General features: G+C 40.4%; 1 protein-coding gene across 1 annotated transcript in view; it reads left to right on the forward strand.

Moving 5' to 3' along the window:
• Positions 1 to 4,767: 4,767 nt before the first annotated feature.
• The window catches only part of NUS1 (NUS1 dehydrodolichyl diphosphate synthase subunit), a 28,455-nt gene continuing 12,046 nt past the window's right edge, over positions 4,768 to 21,176 (forward strand). The window contains exon 1 of the mRNA XM_039246039.1: positions 4,768 to 5,301. Coding sequence (XP_039101970.1) covers positions 4,890 to 5,301 — 412 coding nt within the window. The 5' untranslated portion in view covers positions 4,768 to 4,889. The remainder of the gene's footprint in view (positions 5,302 to 21,176) is intronic.

A 21,176-nucleotide genomic window follows, 5' to 3' on the forward strand; every position in this document is an offset into this window, starting at 1 on the left:
CAGAGGTCATGGCTCAGTTACATCACCAATTATTTAGTTAATTAGACATTTTGTTCTTAACAAAATTTGTTTAAACAAATATGTACACAAATGAAAAACTACTACCTTTACAAGTCAACCAGAAACTCAATGTTTCTCCATCATGTTATTGTGTAATAAATACTAAAAACTGGATTCTTGACAGTTTATTAGTCTGAAGCCTCAGGGAATTGGTGAAAGTGCCCCTAGAGTGCAATATTCTAAGAATGAATTTTGTGGAACTGGTATCATTCCAGTAATAATAATGGATTATCTTAACAGTGTCATTCTGTAACGTTACTTAAGAGTTTGATTTTGTAACATTACTAGCATTGTCTCTGAGCTCAAGGATTGCCTTTATTCCAGATGGTATCGGTTTTTTACAGGGAAGAGTTCCAATGATGGATTTCTCTATCTTTTTCTCTCTAAGGTGGAATATTGTTCTAATATTCTCTATAGGCTTTCACAAAGCACTGTTTTTAGGAATCTAATACAGAGGATTTTATTTAATAGCCATTATTCAACTTTTAAAACAGTCACTGACAATTGCTTCTCGAGTATTCATATTCCCAGTCTATCTTGATTTCAGAAAAATACCTAGTATATTGTCATTCTTTCCCACCTATTCTCTCCCCACAACAACCCCCCCCACACAGGCTGCCCCACCCAGTGTCAGATTATTGTTATGCAGGCTTATAGTACTCATTTGGGCTTTAGGATTAATCTATCAACCACTTTTTTTTTTAAAGAATCACAAATACCATTGAAAATAATACTGTCTGAGAGACAATAAAGGTCCATGTATTATATGAAAAGCAGCCCATGATAATCCTTCCCTTAGAAATGTGATGAAATTTCAAAGTGGGATTCCCATGTTAAAGGTTATGTGTATTTTTAATTATAATTGATTCTATCTGATCATTTTACAAATATTAACTCCTCAAAATGTATCAACTAACGAGCAATGTTTCTAGATACCTGTTTCTACATGGTCATCAGCATTTACCCTAAGTCTTTACCTTTTGCTCATCTAGTGAGTAAAAAAACAGTATCTTATTGTTTTGATTTTCACCTTACAGACTACTTGTGAGGTTGAACACGTTTTTATGTTTGTTAACCTTTGCATTTCCTCTTCTGTTAATGATCTGTTCATACACTTTGTCCTTTTTTAAAATTTAATTTAATAATTTAAATTAATTTTTTAATATTTACTTATTTTCAAGAGAGAGTGAGACAGAGAGCAAGTAGGGGAGGGGCAAAGAGAGAGGGAGACGCAGAATCCAAAGCAGATTCCAGGCTCTGAGCTATCAGCACAGAGCCCAATGCAGGGCTTAAACCCATGAACCACAAGATCATGACCTGAGCTGAAGTTGGAGGCTTAACCAACTAGCCACTCAAGCACCCCAGGTTGGCCAACTTTTAATGTAAATTACCTAAGAGTACATATTTGAGACGTGGTGGGCCTTGAGATCTCTGTTGCAACTACTCAGCTCTGCTGTAGACAATTCATACATAAATGGATGTGGCCATGTTCTAATAACTTTTACGAAACTCGTAGTTGACTTATAGTTTATGATTCACCATGTAAGGAGCTTGGAAGTTGTCAATCTGTTGCAACCACAAATAAAAAAGCTGAATGAACTGAAAGTCAACAACTCTTTTTTGATCCATAAGAGACAGTGAGATCCCCTAATTAGAGAGCCAGGTGAATGCAGAGAATATAGGAGCAGAAAGCCCTGAGCAGAGGCCTCTGCAGAAACCAGTATGGCAGAAAAACCAGACCTGTGATGGAGAATTGCTAGAGGCTCAGAGCAGACACATCTGAGAATTAAAAAGTCTGGAGGGGGTGGCAGACACAGGAGGCCCCCCCATACTTATGTACGCTTTACCTTCGGGAGCTCAACCAGGTTCTTGTGAATATTAGAAAAAAAATCCCCTCATGCTTCTGGCAGCAGGAGGAGAAAAGGAGCCATTTTGAAATATGCCAGATAATTCTGTTCTTCTTAACAAGGGGTGCTCTCAAGGGAAACGATTTGACCACAGTCTCAATTATGGGGGTTTTATCTGACCTAGGGGAAGGGAAATACCCAAAGCCAGCCCTGTCTAGTCATCCTGGCTTACATAAGATGGTTAGGGGACTGAAAAAAGACTTGCGCGTTCACAAACCAGAGACCCAAGGCTCACTAATAGGCTGAGACCTGATCGTAAGATTGCAGAACACTTCCCACCCTCTGCCCCTTGCCACCACATTACTAAATGACTGTTCCTTCTACCCAGGTGAATCATCAAATAAAAATTACAACACATTTTAAAAGGCAAAAACAAAAAACAAAAAACAAACCCAAACCAAAAAAAAAACCAAAAAAACAGTTTGAAGAGAGAGTAAGCATCAGACCCAGACTGAGATATAACAAGGATGTTGATATGACATATCAAGAATGTCATACACTTGGAATCACAGCATGCATGTCCCCATAATGTTTGAGACTTCCCATCTTTCTGAGGCTGTGGAATTCTTTCTGCATTTTTCCAACCCTGATAGAACTTGGGTGGTGGGAATTATGCTTAAGAAGTCCAAAATTTATATTATACTTTGTTTATACGAACACCTAACATTCCTAAAAGTGCCACATCCATTGCTTTTTTTTTTTTTTGCAAGTGACAAAATTAGAAATTCTTTAGAAAAGAGATAAGTCCTTAAGCTTTGGATTGAATGGATATACATACGAGGATATTATGTTTTCCTATTGTTCCAGACTTGAGGCAGAAAACAATAGGCATCAAATCCACTTCCTACTTTTCTATTTTTTATTTTTAAAATTTATTTATTTATTTTGAGAGAGACTGAGACAGTGCATGCAGGAGAGGGGCAGAGAGAGAGGGATAGAGAGAATTCCAAGTAGGCTCTGTGCTGCACTGCAGAGCCAGACACAGGGCTCGAACTTACAAAAACATGAGATCATGACCTGAGCCGAAGCCAAGATTCGGAAGCTCAACCAATCGAGTCACCTAGGTGCCCCCAAATCCAGCTCCTTCTAGGGGGAGAGAAGTAGCTGAAATTTGAGAGCCACCATCAGATATCTCTATTCTTAGCCTACTGAAAGATGCCAAAGAAGAAAAGTGGGGAGCCCCTACCTATCCCCTTTTAGAAGGCTGAACATTTTTAAGCCAAGAGACCTGTTAACCTACCTATGGTTACTCTTGGAGGAAACAAACAAGCAAACAAACAATTGAGGAGAGAAGGCAGGGTCTGCATGCTGGGGGTGGTGGCAGTGGGGTACTGTCAGATAGAGATGGGGCCAGAACCCCTTTGCTTAAGTTTGCAATTCAAAGCAGTACAAAAGTTGCAGCCTGCAGGTGCCTTCAGACCTGAGAGTTGACCATGGAAGGACGAGATTAATGGCTCTAGTCTTGTCAGAAGTGGGAAACTTTGGGGCATAGAGGTGAGTATGTCAGAGAAATGTAGCAGTGTGTGTGGGTAGGTGGCTGTTCTTTGGAATATACAGAATTTCAGAAGGACGCTGGTGTCTGGGAAGCTTCCTTAGCAGAGCATCCTGTAGTCACATAAACAGCAATGGCTAGTGAGGAAGACTGTAGGCTTTCCTGGTCACTGCCTTTCCTCTCTCTCCTCTTGGTTCATCACCAGAGCACCAAGTGCAGAGGAATCGGGGAGATGTAGTAAAGTTTTAGGGGAGTTAAAAGTTATACTAGGATTTTTGACTGAGGGGGGAGGGGAGTTTTGGCACCCTAACCCAGTACATTTTTCGAGGGTAATCTGTATATGAAAACGGAAAGTAGAGCCATGAAATTTGCTAACAGTGGTGAGATTTACAAGGAGGAAGAAATGACAGGCTTGGGGATCAAGGGAATTTTCACTTGAGAAACTGGGCGTGTAAAATGACGTTTGAGAAATGGGTTGGGGCTTGGGCAAGATCTACTTAGGAAACAGAGATTAAGGTGAAAGGAAGTGAGCAAAAGGGGGCAAATGGCACAGGAAGCACAGAATTGGCCTGGGGGACTACTTTATGGTCCAGTTGCCAGGCCATGGAACCCCCTTTTATGTATGATGCAATGGACAGCCAGTAAAGACTCCATTTAGAGGGGAAGGACATAGGCAGAATTACGTTTTAAGAACACTCCTAAAGATCCTCATTCACATTTTGGGAAGAATTAGCCTCAGGTACAAGGTTTGACCAAAGAACAGTAGCAGGACCTCTCTAAGGGGCACGCTTCTGTCTCCGCACACTTCCTTTCGGGGACCCTCGTTGATCCCCAACATCCACACTTGCTGAGGGCGACCTTCTATTTCTAGGTTATTTCTGGCGTTTGTAACGTAATCCAGTTGGGCCACTTTTGCCCCTTAGAAGCCGTTTCTGGCTGGGCCGTGAAAGGACACAGGCAGTATCAGACACCCAAGGCCTCGAGGGACGCGGAGTCCCTAAAGTCGCCCATTCCAACCTTGAAGCCGCTGAGCGCCTGTCTGTGGAGTCCAGCGAGCAAGGGTTGGTGGCGTCCGCTCCCCGTTCTCCACACGCCTAGAGGGCGCTCGCGGTCCCCAGCCCGCTAAGTCCGCACGAGCGCGCTCTCCTCCGCGGCGCCTGGTTAGGCCACATCCTTGGACTCAGAAGTCGCGTCAGAGTTCCGCATCGACCAATCAGAGCCGTCCATGTACTAGTAGGGGCGGGGCTGCCGAGGCAGGAGGAAGATGGCGGCGGGGGCGAGGTGAGGTGTTGGCAGTGGAAAGGGGTTCGGGCGTGGGGGGCGGGAGAACGTGGAGCAATGGCCCGCGCCGGCCGCCGGGCTGGATAAGAAGCTGTCGCCCCGCGGGTGTGGGACGGAGGGAGGAGAGGGCGCCTGGACGCCACGGGAGTATGACGGGGCTGTACGAGTTGGTGTGGCGGGTGCTGCATGCTCTGCTCTGCCTGCACCGCACGCTCACCTCCTGGCTCCGCGTTCGGTTTGGCACCTGGAACTGGATCTGGCGGCGCTGCTGCCGCGCCGCCTCTGCCGCGGTCCTAGCGCCGCTCGGCTTCACGCTCCGCAAGCCCCCGGCTGTCGGCAGGAACCGCCGTCACCACCGGCATCCGCGAGGGAGGCCGGGCCCGGCCGCCGCCCACCCCCGGCTGAGCTGGCGCGCGGACGGCCGTTCCCTGGAGAAGCTGCCAGTGCACATGGGCTTGGTGGTCACCGAAGAGCAGGAACCCAGCTTCTCGGATATCGCGAGCCTCGTGGTGTGGTGTATGGCTGTGGGCATCTCCTACATCAGTGTCTACGACCACCAAGGTGAGGTCGGGCGCGCGTAGGGGGACGGGGGCGACTCCGGCCGGGGGGCCCGCACATCCGGCAGGTGTATCCGCGGCGCGCGGCGCACCGCAGCGCTCCCTGCTCTTCCAGTTGCCCGGTCCCACGGCCCTGCGGTGCACCCTAACGGTGCTAGCGCTTTCGAGGAAGGGAGATAAGCTTTATTAACACCTGCTAAGTCCCTGAATTTGGTAGGGTCGCTTTCTGTGCAATTAAAAAGTATTTCTTACTGTTTGTAAAGTCCCAGTAGGGTAGATGTTATTTGTATACACATGTTTCACAAAAGAGGGACCTGAGGGTCACCAGCATCTGCGCTTTTCCGCGTACGTTTTTCCCTCTTCCTCCCCTCCCCCCCCCATTTAATACTACAGTGTTTCTTCCGAGAGATTCAAGGCACTGCTGTTAAATTACTGCTAGCCTGTGAAGGATTTATGCATACGCTTAGTGGTTGGGGGCAGGTAGTATCTGAACTGGGCTTACCTAAAGTATGTGAGAGATTGGATAGGCAAAATGAAAATAGTCACCTGTGCCTTCGGAGGTCTCGGATAGCGTGCAATCCTTGATCCTCAGTGGCTAAACACAGTACTTGATACAGTAATTGCCCTCCTTTAAATTCTCATTGAGGGAATGCATTTCACCATGGGATATTTTTTAAGTACAGGAATTCACCATTTATTGGGTGGCTACAAACCTTAAGCACTGTGCTAATACGCACATTCCTTGTAATCTTACATTTAACTCCATGGATTCTCAGGTTTATGGAGAGTAGATACATAAGTAACTTCTTGGTTAATAGCAAGAACTGTTGGGAGTAAGTAACAACAATGAGAATGGGGGAGAGAAATTTTGAACTGGCGGAGTTTGAGAAGTTCATGCAGAGGAAATGGGCTTTCCGTTGGACTGAAATTATGACTAGGAGGTTAGGTTGAGGAAGGCTCTAAATGTCAGTTTTGGATTTCAGTCAGATCCTGAAAGTAGTGTAATTTCCTTTCCTTAGACGTAAAGATGTGGCAGTAACAGAGTTTTAGGTGTATTGGTATGAAGGAAAGAAAACTAATGCTATCTTCTTTGTTCAGTAACATATACCGGTATGTTCCACAGACACTACAGTTTGATTTTTTCCCTCTAAGTCTTTGTCAAATAGGTATGTGAAAGTGCAGGGTTTTCTCAGAAAGAGTAGGTCAAGGTCAGACAGTAACTCTTGCACAGTATTAGAGTAATCTTTGACCTGTCACTTCCTTGCAGTCAGCAAGAAATATAGTGACTCAGTAGTCTGTCATCATCAACTGATGCTATAACCCATAGGGTAAAGTTTAATAAGGCTGACATTTTATGGAACTTGCCAAACTCAGCAGACCAATAGAAATCACAAGACTGTTAGGAAGCGACACAGTCTTTGCTTAAACCAATACAACAGAAATATTGTGTGGGGAAAGAAAGAAGTGAAGCAGAAATGGAAATTAGCTAAAGCCATTAAACAATAGGGTGAATTGACTTACAAGTGCATCCCTTATATATAAGTGAGTCTTTTAAAGCAAGTACCCTTATGGTTCAAGTAGGGAAGGCAGATGTATAGCTAAATAGTTTAATTTGGTGACTGTGCCTACAGATTGTAATATTGCCACACTTCCTTGTTCTGACAATTCCTGTTCTTGAATTGCTGATATGGTTCAGAAATATCTCGTGTCATATTTGCTAAAAGAAGAGTGATTGTTGATAGGAAGGAAGAAGTCATGCTAACCAGACATTGAAAACCTAAAGGAGTTTTAAGGTTATTTCCAGTGAATTGACATAGGGCACTTTGTGTCCCACTATGAAAGCAGTTTTAATTATTTTTTAGGGGATAATTTCATTGTTTGACCTGTTCTTGGTATTCATTCATTCATTCATTCATTCATTCATTCAACAGTAACAATTGGCTATTAAATATCAGGTATCGGTTTGGGCATAGGGGTACATCAGTGCACAAAACAGACAAAAATCCCTATCCTCATGGAACTTACATTTTAATGGAAGCCCGACAAATGTTATAAAAGAGTAAAACATGTGGTAAATTAGATCATAAATGAAATGAGGAAAAATCAAACTGGGAATGGGAATGTTGAAAGGCAATGATGGGGTACAACGTTAGGTAGCGTGGGCAAGGGAAGCCTCATTGACCTCATTGACTTTTGACTTTTGAGTATTGACCTGAAAAAGGTGAGAAAACGAGCTGTGTGGATATGTGAGGAAAGTTGTCCTTTTCAGGGTTGGTATGACCACTTAAGCTTTATTTAGTTTTCCCAAACAAATTTTTATTTAAACCCGTTTCTTTATAGGTTTAAAAAAATCCTATCAACATCTTTACAAATGCCACATCTATTGAGTACCTTATTATGGTGTAAAGCACTGGGATACAAAGGAATACAAGAAACTGTGTTTCTTAAAGTTAAAATTTCTCAAGTTAAGGATATCTACTAAAAATTAATGTAAGTTAATATGCTAAGTGAGTGGCAGAAACATTATTTAAGGAAAGAGAAAAATCCCTGCAAAGCAGGGTTACCCCCCTATGCTCCTGAGAAGGAAGGAGGTGACACTTGAGCTAGGCTTTGCAAAAGTGGGTAGAATTTGGATTAGCATGAACAGCAGTGTTCTCTCTCCCTCCCTCCTCTGTCTGTGAATAGGGAATTCCCTTTTGGTAGCTTTCCTATTAGACAGGCCTTACCAACAGTGCTGAGTACTGTGGGGAACAGTAAATATAAGTAAGTTTCTATAATGAAAAGTTGAGAAATGAGGTAGGGTGAAAGTTTGCGTGACTGTTCTAGTTATTTACCCCAGGGCATAGTGTTTTAAAACCACAGATTACACGTTGACTCCGTTCAGTTGATCATGTCTTTTTTGGGATTCATCACTCAGAAGGTGGCTGTCAGATAGTGGCTGGGACATAAAAATTTCTTGTCATAAGTCCCATACCTGGTTCCTAATAGCTGGAATAGATGAGGGCAGGTTAGTCGTCTGTCTTCACAGAGTCTTTCTACATGACTGGCTTGGGCTTCCTCATTAATCGTGGCCTCAGGGTAGTCAGATGGTGGCTGGCTTTTCCCGAGAATGTTCCCAAAGACCTAACCAGAGGCCAAAGCTTACAAGGGTTCTTTGACTTAGCTTAGGATATCATGCAGTGTTACTTTTGCTGTACTCCTGAGAAGTCACTGGTCTGGCCCAAATCAAGAAAATGGTGAAATAGACTTTACCTCTCATTGAGATAATAACTTGTCCAGAAAGGTGCAAGGGAGACAAGTGTGGGAAGGATGGGGGTGAGGCAGGGGGATTGATGGCAGAGATCTTGGAGACAAGCTAACTGTACCTTCTTACATTTTTCTCTGTCCTGTACGCTTTCACTTAAAAATTTGAGTTTAAATAAGTATTCATTCTAATTAATTATAATTGGATAATTATAATTGGATCTAATTAATTATAATTGGATTCATTCTGATTAATTATAATTTAATTATAATAAAATATAAAAAGATTATATTTTATTCTTAGACCAAAAAACCCATTGATATTTACTTCGGTTTGACTGCCAACAAACTGAACTTTTTATTTTCATTTACCTGCCATATTTCTTGATTATAATAATTTCTGCCTGTAATTCTTTCATCTATTAGAAATTGGGGTTGTTTTCACAGGATTTCTTAAGTCCAGAATTCCAGTAAAGAGATTAGCCTGATTTGTCACACAAAACCTGGAGTTCAGTGACCTTTGGTGTTATTACATGAGGGGTGCTGTGCTGGCTTGGATCTTAATCCAAGTACGCTTGGCTCCACATTATCTGGGTGTGTGTCATCATCTTCAATGATGAAATCTGTTTTTTTGCCCAGATATATTGGTGCCATGCTGTGGACCTTGCTATAGGACAGTATTTTTCAAAATGTGGCCTAGGGTCGCGTGGGTGGCTCATTAAGCATCTGACTTCGGCTCAGGTCATGATCTCATGGTTCGTGGGTTTGAGCCCCGCGTCGGGCTCTGTGTTGACAGCTAGCTCAAAGCCTGGAGCCTGTTTCAGATTCTGTACCTCCCTCTCTCTCTGACCCTCCCCTGCTCATGCTCTCTCCTTCTCTCTCTCAGAAATAAATAAAACATAAAAAATTTTTTTTTAAATGTGGCCTGTGGACCATCTGAGAAAGAGTTTTGGGGGATACTTATAAAAAATACAGATTCAACACAGTTATTGATCAGACTGACTTAGGGGAGTGGGACCTGAGCATCTCTTTTTACCCATCTGTCTGTATACTGCCTCTGTACCTTCACGTTTGACCCTAACACAAGTTGAGGGATACTCTGCTGTTTGCCTTGCCTCAAATTATTCATTCTTCATGTTCCTCTTCATGAATGAGGAAATCTGGGTAGGGTCTTAGTATTACTTATTATAAATTGGAATGATCTAGAATAAGGCATTGCGGTCTGTGTGAGAATCTAGCAACACAACAAGGAAACAAATCTTTCATCTTAGTCTTTCTAGTGTTACTTCTGTGGTTGTAAATCTGTGCTAGGTGTCTTCTGAAATTGTTTTTGGATACAGATTTCTCACACTGGCATTAAAAATGTCTGCCCAGTGTACTCCTGGGTTCCCCAACCTACTTCTCACTATTTTATATACCTTTTGCCTCATCCACATTTAGGTTGCTTGATGTTCCTCCTCCTCAGCACCCCGCCCCGCCCCCCCTCCCCAAGACAAATGGCTCCTACAGATGGCTTTTCCTGACACATGGCTATCTACTTGTCAGAACGCTGTCACTGATCCTTGTAAGTCTATCCTGTCACCTCTTACGTAGTCTCTCTTGAGTATTCCATTTCTAATCTTGATCTATTCTTGAATCTCCTCAAAACTTTGTACATCTTCAAAGGTATTTCTCTTTTCTGAAATAGTAGTCATGTATATGTATATGTGCGTAAATTTTCTTACTAGATTTAAGCTCCACAGATACTGTCCATCCTTCTCATCTTTGCTTCTCTTACAGTGTGTAGGTAGTTTGGTGTTCTACCTGTAATTTGTTTCCTAACATAAGTACCCAGGAACTTTAACATAATGGAGGGAAATGAATGTAGTTTCCCCTAGTTACGTATCTGACACACTGACACAGATGCTATTGGGAAGTATGGTCTTAGTAAGTACTTCTTGTTTTCCTTATGTTGAAATACGGAGTTGGAAGAAGTGTTGAAAATCCAGTTGTATTGTGATTACATGTTGATATGTTAAGCAATACAAACTAGGCCACTTATTTTCCCTCAGTAAGACAACATCTGTTCCTAGTTCACCTTTGTGTAGTTCATGTCTTGTACAGAATTTCACATTTATCTTTGCATCCTAGAATGTCCTCTTCATTTTGTGCCAGAGACTTTGCTACCTGTCGAAAGGCTATCATCAATCCTTATAATGTCTGTTCTGACTGTTACTTCCTAGATAACCTCTTGACTTACTATTCCATCTACAGTTTTGCTGATTTTGAAAAGGTTTATTCGGCTTTTGTTAACTTTTGAAATGACCTTTTCCTCTTCAGTGCTCTTCTGTTTAACCATAGTACTAGGTCTGTGTATGAAAATAAACCTTTACTTAATAGGAATAATTAGTCTTTGTTGAATTCTTACTGTGTACCAGACACTATGCAAGGAAGTCCATTAAATCCTTAGCAGTTTTACAGATCAAGAAACTGAGACTTAGCCAAGAACCCATATCTGGAAAGGAGCAGATCTAGAATTTGAACTAAATCTTATTCCAAAGCTTTTATACTTAACGATTTTGCTATACTGACTTCTCTCCTAAGAGAATGGGACTACAATCCTAACTTTTAATACTGTTCCTAATTATGTCATGTTATCTTAAAGCCTTGGTTAAGTGGTACTTATTTACAGGTGATAGAAATGATTTGTAACATATATGAAGGCAAATAGAATTTTCTTCATACCACTAATATAAATGTCCATCCTATGACTCATAGGACACTTTCTGAATCAACTAAATTTAATATCATGGTACACCTGCTCTGTTGAATTGTCTGTCAGGTGAACAGAGTCTTTGAAGATATTCTCATTTTTAAAATGTGTACCCAGAGGCTGAGAGAGTCCACATGGTTCGTTAATTTTACACATCTATCCTGCTGAAGAGCTGGGACTTGAAACACAGCACTCCTTCCATTATGCTGTGCCACCGTCACACACAGATCTTTGCTACTACGACACGCTGATTCCTAATCCTGGGGCTCTCTCTTGAAGTAAAATTGTTTCATGATGTATAAGATTTATTTTGTTAGGACTCCTTTAGTCATGTAAAATTTTGATGGTAGTTTTTTTTTTAATTTTAAATAATTGCTCCATAAATATATGTTTTCTTCTCTGAAGATTGCCTCTTGGATTGTTAGAGAAATTAAGTGAGTGTAGCCACTAGGCAGCCTACTTAGGTGTCTAGTTTAAAAGGGGAAAAGGTAGGCCATTTTGAAGGACAGGCATTTATTTTTAAAGTATTACATTAATTCTGTAGCTGGTGAGATGCTTTATAACTAGGAGAGATTGTTTTAGTGTTTATCTCACTTTTCTCTCTTCCCTTCCTGTGTCCTTATGAACACTTGATGTTCGTTATTTCTTAAAGTCTGTTTCTGTAGAAAGTAGGGAATAACCATGGTAAAAATTCTAATTTCCATTAAAAAATTTTTTAATGTTCGTTTATTTTTGAGGGAGAGAGAGAGAGAAAGAGAGAGAGAGAGACACAGAATTGGAAGCAGGCTCCAGGCTCCACATTGTCAGCACGGAGCCCGATTTGGGGGCTGGAACTCCTGAACCGCAAGATCATAACCTGATTCAAAGTCGGACCCTCAACTGACTGAGCCACCTAATGCCCCATAATTTCAGATTTAAAAGAAAACATATTAAATATGTGCTTTAAAAGTTTCATTTTATGGAATTGAATATTCATTTCACATAAATTTTAGAAGAAGCAGGATTTAAGGAATAGCGATAAGATTTGCTGACTGAATACTTGTCTAATTAAACTCCTTACCTGGCTTCCTTAATTTGAAAAAAGTACATATGTCATGGTTGTATTAGCCAGTTAATATGTGCATGCTTGAGTGAAAGAGTAGACTAAATAGTGAAACCTATAATTCTAAAATATAATCTTGATTAGTATAGTAAAGATTTCAAAGGACTCCAGTACAGCTGAATACAGCATATAATCTAATGGGTGGCTGGAACATACTTAATTCCACTGTCTTTGAAATGTATGTGTGCTTGGATTTCTTCCTGTCTTGCTGTCTGTTCCTTCTGAGCCTTCTGGCTTCTCATTTTTTCCACTTGTGAATGTTGGGGTGTCCTAGAGTACTGTGCTGCATATACCCCCTTGTCATTCTGTTGTTCATGCGATCTCCTAGGTTAAGGGCCAACAACTTTTTCTTAAAGGGTCAAATGGTAAATATTTTAGGTTAGTGGGTTATAGGTTGCTGTTAAAACTACTCAACTCTGCCAATGAGGCCAAAAAGAACTTATAAAAGAATGGGTGTAGTTGTGTTCCCATAGCAGTAGTTTGCTGACCCCTGTCCCAGATGATTTCTCTAACCTTATCATTTTAAAAATCCTTTAAATGCTCATACCCAGATTTGTATCTCCAGTCCATCTCTCCCATAATTCCAGACTCCTATATCTAATTCACTACCTAACAGATATACTTTTTTTAGGCATTACAGGTACTTAACATGTCTAAAACATGTCTTGAATTTCACCCCCCTCAGGCCCCTCTCACAGTTTTGCTCTTCTTTATTTTTTTTCTTTTTTTAATTAAAAAAAAAATTTATTTCTGAGAGAGAGAGAGAGAGACAGTGTGAGGAGGGAAGGGTCAGAGAGAGAGGGAGACACAGAATCTGAAGCAGGCTCCAGGCTCTGAGCTAGCTGCCAGCACAGAGCCCAATGTGGAGCTTGAACCCATGAACTGGGAGATCATGACCTGAGCCGAAGTTGGACACTTAACCAACCGACTGAGTCACCCAGGCGCCCCAGTTTTTCTCGTCTTAAAACATACTAGTACCTTTCAGCCATGTGCTCAAGCTAAAAACTTATATGTCTTCTATGAGTCTCTTACATTGTATTCCACCTATAAGTTATCAACAGGCCTCCATGGCCTTACTTCTAGAATATGTTCCAAATTGGATACTTGTTTTGGTTTTCCATTGCAGACACCCCAGTTTGAGTTGTCATTATCTTTCATCTGGATTATTGCTGTAGCCACCTGATTATATTCTGGCCCCTGTATAGTCCATTCTTTACTCCCCAGCAAAGTGATCTTTTTTGATAACACCATTTGATCTCTGAATAAAACCTTCCAATGGCTTCCTTTGTACTTGGCATGCTTTCTCAGCTCATTACCAAGGCCCAGAGACCCCTTCATATTACCCCTTTGCCTGGCCTCATATAATGCCCTTCGTTCCACTTAACTTCTGTGTTCACCAGTTATATTGGCATTTTTCTTTTCTTTGAATATGACGAAAACCTAAATGCTGAGAGAATATGCAGTAGCTGTAGTAGTAATGATCTTAGCTCTGGAAGTATTGATTTTTATATTTTGAGAGCTGGAACAAATCAGCAAAGACTTTTCTGTTAAATAATGCAAGTGTTATAATAATCATGAGATTAGCACCAAGGAAGGATACATGTTAAATAAGTGAAAAAAGCAAGATATAAAATTGCATGTTCATATAGGCCGGGATTATACATGCATGGGAACAAAGACTAGGAAACACTAAAAATTGGAAGTGTTACCATGCTAAGGTTAGGGGACATTCAGTTTAGGATGAATGGTTAGGGGACATTAAGTTACATTATTGGTCTAAATGTTGAGCATCTTAAGTAGTTTTTAATACTAGAATTCAAAATAGGTATTTCTTAGGATATAAAAAGTTTACATTTGGCCCCAAAAGTATGTACCTAATGTTTATCAAGAAATACCAAAAACATTGTACGTCTTTCTGAGATCCCATTTTTCTGGTGTAACATTTATTTATTTATTTTTATGGAAGTTGTAGATGTTCGTGTGTGTGTGTGTGTGTGTGTGCATTTGTGTGTTTTAAAAGATAGTTCTTTCATATATCTTTTCCATAAATATATATAATTTACATTTATGAAATTGAGAATACAAGAGATAAAGTTGTAGAGCAAACATTATATAAAATTCTTGAAATCATTATTGCAAAAACTTTTTTCTTTAAAACTTTTTTAATGTTTGTTTATTTTTGAGAGAGAGAGAGACAGAGCATGAGCAGAGGATGGGGAGAGAGAAAGGGAGACACAGAATCCAAAACAGGATCCATGCTCTGAGTTGTCAGCACAGAGCCCAGTGCGAGGCTCAAACTCACGAACGTGAGATCCTGACCTGAGCTGAAGTCGAACATTTAACCAACTGAGCCACCCAGGCATCCCCAGAGTTATTTTTTCTTAACTCAAATAACTTAGCCCTGTGAAACCTTCAGAACCTTTTAAAAAAGATCTCCCATTCTAGTTTTTTCAAAAGATACTGCTTATTTGTAAAAAGGCCAGTTTTATATATTTAAGAGAGTTCAACTTTTGGGGAGGGGAATTCAGAATTTAATGGGTATATTAGTAAAGTGGGTTTAGCATCATTTGTTTATCAATGTTAGAAATAGTTACTGAACTGAATAATTAGAATCCAGGAGACCTGAGTTCCAGAGTCTTAGACTCTTGGCCAAGGACAGTTGCTTGACCTTTTTGAGCCTCTTCTTCATCTGTAAAAGGATGGTTTAAAATGATTATTTCATCTTATTACTGTACAGTTCTGTAAATTATGATTTTCTCCAAAAAGTATTTACAAATGTTTTTCTCTTAAGTCAGTTATTTCTGAGTGAGTGTAATCTCAGCTTCCTTTTACAATAACTTTTGTCATAGTTTTTTTTTATTACACCAGTTTGGCTTTAGTAGATTCTGTGAAGGCAAACAAGATGAAGTGTGATATGAGAAAAAGAATTCCAGAAGTATGAATACTTGCCTAATACCATACTATGATATTATTAGAGGAATTGCCTATCTTAGGCAAAGGCACTCTTAACATTTTTTTGCATTTCTTGTGTATCATGTGAAGTATGTGTATGTAGACTTTGAATCCTGAAGAAAATCTCAAGCTGATAGTATTGTCTATGGGTATGTGAGATAGGCAGCATAGCATATAATCAGATTTCTGGAGGGGGCAAGCCTTGAACAATCAGGAATCATCTTTCTGATACTTTGTTTTATCTATACACTTCTCAGAGATGATACTTGTGTATCTAATTTCTCCATCCAAATTAGCGAAGACAAAGGTTGTGTTTAAAATAACTATGAACTTCTTTATAAAAAATAATTTGTAACTGTGCTTTTGTGTATTCTTCCTTTTTAACAGAATTTCTGCCTGTATGCAGTGAGGAAGTACCTGCTTTTATTGTGAGAGGTTCCTGGAAACTTCTTAAAAATTCCATTTAGTGACCTGTCCATTTAGGTTTTGTTGTTAGGTGGCACTTTGTGCACTGATTAATTCAGTTTATTAAATAAACATTGAACTCCTGCTATGTGGAAGGTGCCTTAGGGGAAAAGAAGTAAGTAAGACAGAAATTCATAAGGAAGACTACAGTTCAGTAGGGGATTAAGTTATAATTATGATAAAAAGTAGAATATTGTTTATTATGGAGTTTGAACAAAATGTGTGTATTCGGTGGAGGTAAAGGTGAGTCAGAGGAGGAATGGGGCATAGGGAAGGGTCTCTTAAGAGTAAGTGACATTTTAGCTGGCCTGTGAAAAGTTCATAGGTGTGGGGCTGGGGAGGTAACATGAAGAATGGAGATTGGACTCATGTCATCTGCTTTGGCGGGACATACGACAGTTCGAATTTGCTAGGGATACAGCACTACAGAGAAATCAATTCATTTGTTTCATAAACATTATTTCCATACACCAAGTATGGAAGCATAGGCTGGAATCTTAATACTGGTCTGAGCAGTTTCCTCTTAGTACATTAAGCATTTGAGGAGCCATTGAAGATACTAAAATTGGAATATGTCAGGATTGAAGATGAACCCAAAGATTAATCTGGTTTTCAGTCCAGTGATACATGCTAGAAGAGGCAGGAAGACCCATTGGAAGATCATGTGATTGGAATATTTTAATGAGGAAATAAAAACTTGAAACAGTTGGGGACAATGGACAAATGGAAATAGATGAGGGAAATATTGCTGTAGATGAGCATATAGGTTTAGCATATTAATAGCACATTGGAAGTGATCATGAAAATACTAGAGAGTAGAGAAGATGCTTGGGTGACTGGGCAGGTAGTGATGCCTTTATTAGAAATAGAACAACATGGGGCACCTGGGTGGCTAGTTGGTTAAGTGTCTGACTTCAGCTCAGGTCACGATTTCATGGTTCCTGGGCTTGAGCCCTGCATTGGGCTCTCTGCTGTCAGCACAGAGCATGCTTCAGATCCTCTGTCCCCCTCTCTCTCGACTCCTTCTTCACTGCATGCATATACAGTCTCTTTCCCTCTCCCAAAATTAAACTTAAAAAAAAAAAAAAAAAGAAATAGAACCAAAAAAGGCTTCCGCCCCCTTTTAATTATATATAGTTTTACCCCAGTTACTGTTTTAAATCCCCTACTCTCCTATCACCCTTATACATTCACTGTTCTCCTATAGCCTTTTCCCTTCCAAGCTTAGTTCCTAAGTGCATATCGGTTTTACAGTTATGGTACTGCTCCATTTTTTTTTTTTTTAACTTGTTATAGGGTCACCTGGGTGGCTTAGTCGGTTAAGCATCTGACTTGGGTCAGGTCATGATCTCAGAGTTCATGGGTTTGAGCCCTGCATCAGGCTCTGTGCTGACAGCTCAGAGCCTAGAGCCTGCTTCAGATTCTGTGTCTCCCTCACTGTCTGCCCCTCCCCTGCTCGTGCTTTGTCTCTCTCTCTCTCTCAAAGATAAATAGACATTTAAAAAAAAATTTAAAGTAGAACTTGATGTAAGTGTTTAACAACTAGCTTTCTTAAAATTTTTTTTAAGTTTAGTTTGAGAGAGGGAGAGAGACAGTATGAGCAGGGGAGGGGCAGAGAGAAGGCGGGGGGCTGGGGGGGGGGGAGAGAGAGAGAGAGAGAGAGAGAGAGAGAGAGAGAGAATTCCAAGCAGGCTCTACACTGTCAGCTTAGAGCCTGAGGTGGGGTTCGAATTCAACAACAGTGAGATCATGACCTGAGCCCAAGTCAGACACTTAATTGACTGAGCCACTCTGGCTCCCTGAGAATGAGCTTTAAGAGATAAGCTGCCATGTTTTAGGGTGTTTAGATGCTTATAGAGCTTCTGGGTAGAATTAGATATTTGAATGAACTGGAATTTTTTATGTTTATTTATTTTTGAGAGAGGAAGAGACAGCATGAGTGGGGGAGGGGCAGAGAGAGACACACACACACACACACACACACACACACACAGAATCCGAAACAGGCTCCAGACTCTGAGCAGTCAGCATAGAGCCTGTCGAGGGGCTGGAACTCATGAACTGCGAGATCATGACCTGAACTGAAGTTGGACACTTAACCAACTGAGCCACCCAGGTGCCCCAGAACTGGAATTGTTAAATGCTGATCCTGTTTTTACTTAAACTTTTAATTTTTTGTTCATCGTGGATGCTTTTGCATTAAGTTGTTAAAGATAATACGTTGTTTATGATGCCAACTTAAGTTTGCTTCACTCATCTTACCCTTGTCCTGGCCCTGAGTGGTTTTTTTTTTTTTTTTTTTTAAATGTTTTTATTTATTTCTAGGAGAGAGAGAGAGACAGCGTGAGCAGGGGAGGGTCAGAGAGAGAGGGAGTCACAGACTGAAACAGGCTCCAGGCTCTGAGCTGGCTGTCAGCACAGAGCCCGATGCGGGGCTCGAACCCACGAACCGCGAGACCACGACCTAAGCGAAAGTCGGACGCTTAACCGACTAAGCCACCCAGGCGCCCCGGCCCTGAGTGGTTTTAAAGTCCCATGAGTGACTAGACTCCGAGAAGGAGGAGCACATGGACAGAAAGAGAAGGCTGAGAAAGGAACTCTAGGAGTAATCTTCCAGTTAGACATGGGAAGAGGGAAGGATTTCGTGCACAGTGAGAAGGGGCCATTCAAGGAGCAGCAGGCTGGGAATAGAACTGAGAAAGGACGTTTAAGCCGTGGGGTGAGGATAGAATTTTGAGAATTGAGGAGCTTGGTCATTAATGGTAACACTTCAGAAAGACTGAGAAGGAAAGGATATAGATTGAAAAGAGGTAGTGACCATTTTGGTGATAAAGAATGTCATCCATTGATTTGGAGAGAACAAGGGTTCCTGAAATGTGTTCCCATTTTAATTTGGAAGCTAAGGCAGAGATGAGTGAATTAGGGAGCAATGAAGCATAGGTCCAAAGGAAGTATCAAAGGAAGGGGTCAGTGTGCTGTTAAGTAGACAAAAGCAAGGGTTCCTAGTGGTGGGTTACTATTAAAATGAATAAACCTACATTCTAGTAAGTTCATGTGTTCTAGCAGTGTTCTGGAGATCTTGCATTGTTTTTAAAATTCTTATGCCTTCCATAATTTACATCTGTGATATAGACCAAAGTGTGGTCTAAATTATTTTTTATTTTTTACTTGTGTAAATACCTGGAAATCTTGTAACATTAATAAGCCTATATCATATAACTGTTTTGTACATGCTTTGTGTCATACATGTCAATTTTATGATTGGCTTGAACATAATCTTTATATCCTACACATCTGTATTGTTGCACAAGTATTGCTGTCCTAAGCATTATTATTCAGATAGCTTCTGATATTAATCACCTTCCGTTAAACTTTTTGTTTGTATTTGGGACTAAATATTTTTTATTGCTCTGCATGTGGGTGCTACCAGTGTTCACTTCCATACTTCCTAGCTTTTGGTCTTACGACTGTCGGCTTTCACAAGGAACCACAGCCTTAGCCCTCTGCTCTTCTCCATGTGCTTCCTTACCTTTGGAGATCCTATATTTCACTTCTTGTGGGTATGTTTGAGTTTCACCTTAAGGATGATGACACCCAAATGTGTGTCAATATCCCTATCTTTTGTTATGTTGCCTTCCCAGCCTCGCCCCTGTAGAATTCTCCCAATTCTCCATGGGCTCCATGAAATGTCACTTACCCTAAAGAGGTCTTATTAAGTCCCCTAGTCTGTCTCTGACTGTTGTCTTCTTTCAGCAGACATTTGTTGAGTGTCTGTTCTGTGCCAGGCACTGTGCTAGCCTGGTGAGTAAACACAGTTAAGATCTCTACTCACATGGTGCTTATCACCTCTTTTTGTTTTTTGTTTTTTAAGTAAGCCCCACGCCCCACATTGGGTTTGAATTCATGACCCTGAGATCAAGAGTTTGATGCTCAACGGACTGAGCCACCCAGGCATCCCTATATGACCTCTTTTCAGTGTCCTTCCCTCATGTGTCTTAATCACTTTCTCAGTACTGCTGCCTAAATATTCTATCATCAGGTGTCTAAAACTTAAGCTTATGTTTTCCTTCAGACCAGTTCTCTGCTAGAAATTCCCCACTTTAAACAAAAGTCACTATTTTCTTATAGCTAGGATTAAAGACATGGAATTTTCTCTGTTCACCTCTCATGAAGTCATGCTCTTCATTCTCTCAGTTCTTTTGTAATGAACTTCTTCAATTGTTTCATCAAATTACAAATGGACTGTTGCTGTACTCTGCTGCCTGACCTCTATACCATTTCCAGGTTTGTTTTCCTAAAGTTATAAATTTCCAACATTCCCACGTTGCTTAGAAAGTGTTGGTTACCCACTTGGTAGGCAACTTGAAGTGAAAATTAGATCTGTCCCCTTTTCTCAAATCCTTTGCACCAGCAACATTTGTCTGTCTTTTGAATATTCAGTGTTTTTTCTTAAACATTTTCCCAAACTAAATACCCTCTCCGTTTTCTTTAACTTTCTAAGGTTGAAGCTCAGTTTTCTAACTTTGGAAAGCTCAGCTCAAGTCTAGCTTATTTTACAAGGCTTTTCCTACCAAAGGAGAGTTTTTTTAAAATCTTTGAACTGCTATTATACATGGACTACCAAGTTAACATCTCTACAGCAGATTCAGGGTTATTTTATATATATTTACTATGTTCTCTTTCCCAGTCAATCTTTGAAGTCAGATCTGACTGATACTACAGAGTAGGAACACTTGGTAAAGGTCGAAAAGGCAATGGCCAGTGAAAAAGCTGCCCCTCTGAAAACAGCTAAAAACTTGTCCCTTGTTTTTAGTTAGAACTCTCTTCGTTAGTTTTATATTAAATGTATGCCACATAGTTCCTTCATCTTTCTCAACGACATAATAGCAGTTAAAAGTTTTAATCTTTCTGTGCATGGTTGAAGGCTCAAAAACAGTTTCCATGCTTTGCTTGAATTTACTACATTTCATTTCTTTTACTTTTGTGTGTTCTGTCTACTTTCTACATAATTCATAATAGTTCCTTTTACCATTAAAAAAACTAATCAAATAGAGGTAATAATATTGATTGCACATAGTAGGTCTGCAAGGAAACTGCATCAGACTGAGGGTCGGGAAGATGAGGCCTCTAGACCACTCTGCAGCTTACAGATTCTTGGACAAGTCTCTTAAGGACTTTGGGTGTCAAGTTTCTTAATCTGTAAATGAGGATTTCAAGTAAATGATCTCTTAAAATTTCTTTCTGTGCCCAAATTTTTATCATATTCATATTGACTCCAGGTAGTCATCCCTATCCTTTTTTTCTTTTTTTTTTAACTTTAGCCTGACTCCAGACTCTCGTGTTAATAACATTTTTGTTTTGTTTC

Source organism: Hyaena hyaena, unplaced genomic scaffold (assembly GCF_003009895.1).
Source record: "Hyaena hyaena isolate Hyena2069 unplaced genomic scaffold, ASM300989v1 scaffold_279, whole genome shotgun sequence".
Taxonomy (NCBI): domain Eukaryota; kingdom Metazoa; phylum Chordata; class Mammalia; order Carnivora; family Hyaenidae; genus Hyaena; species Hyaena hyaena.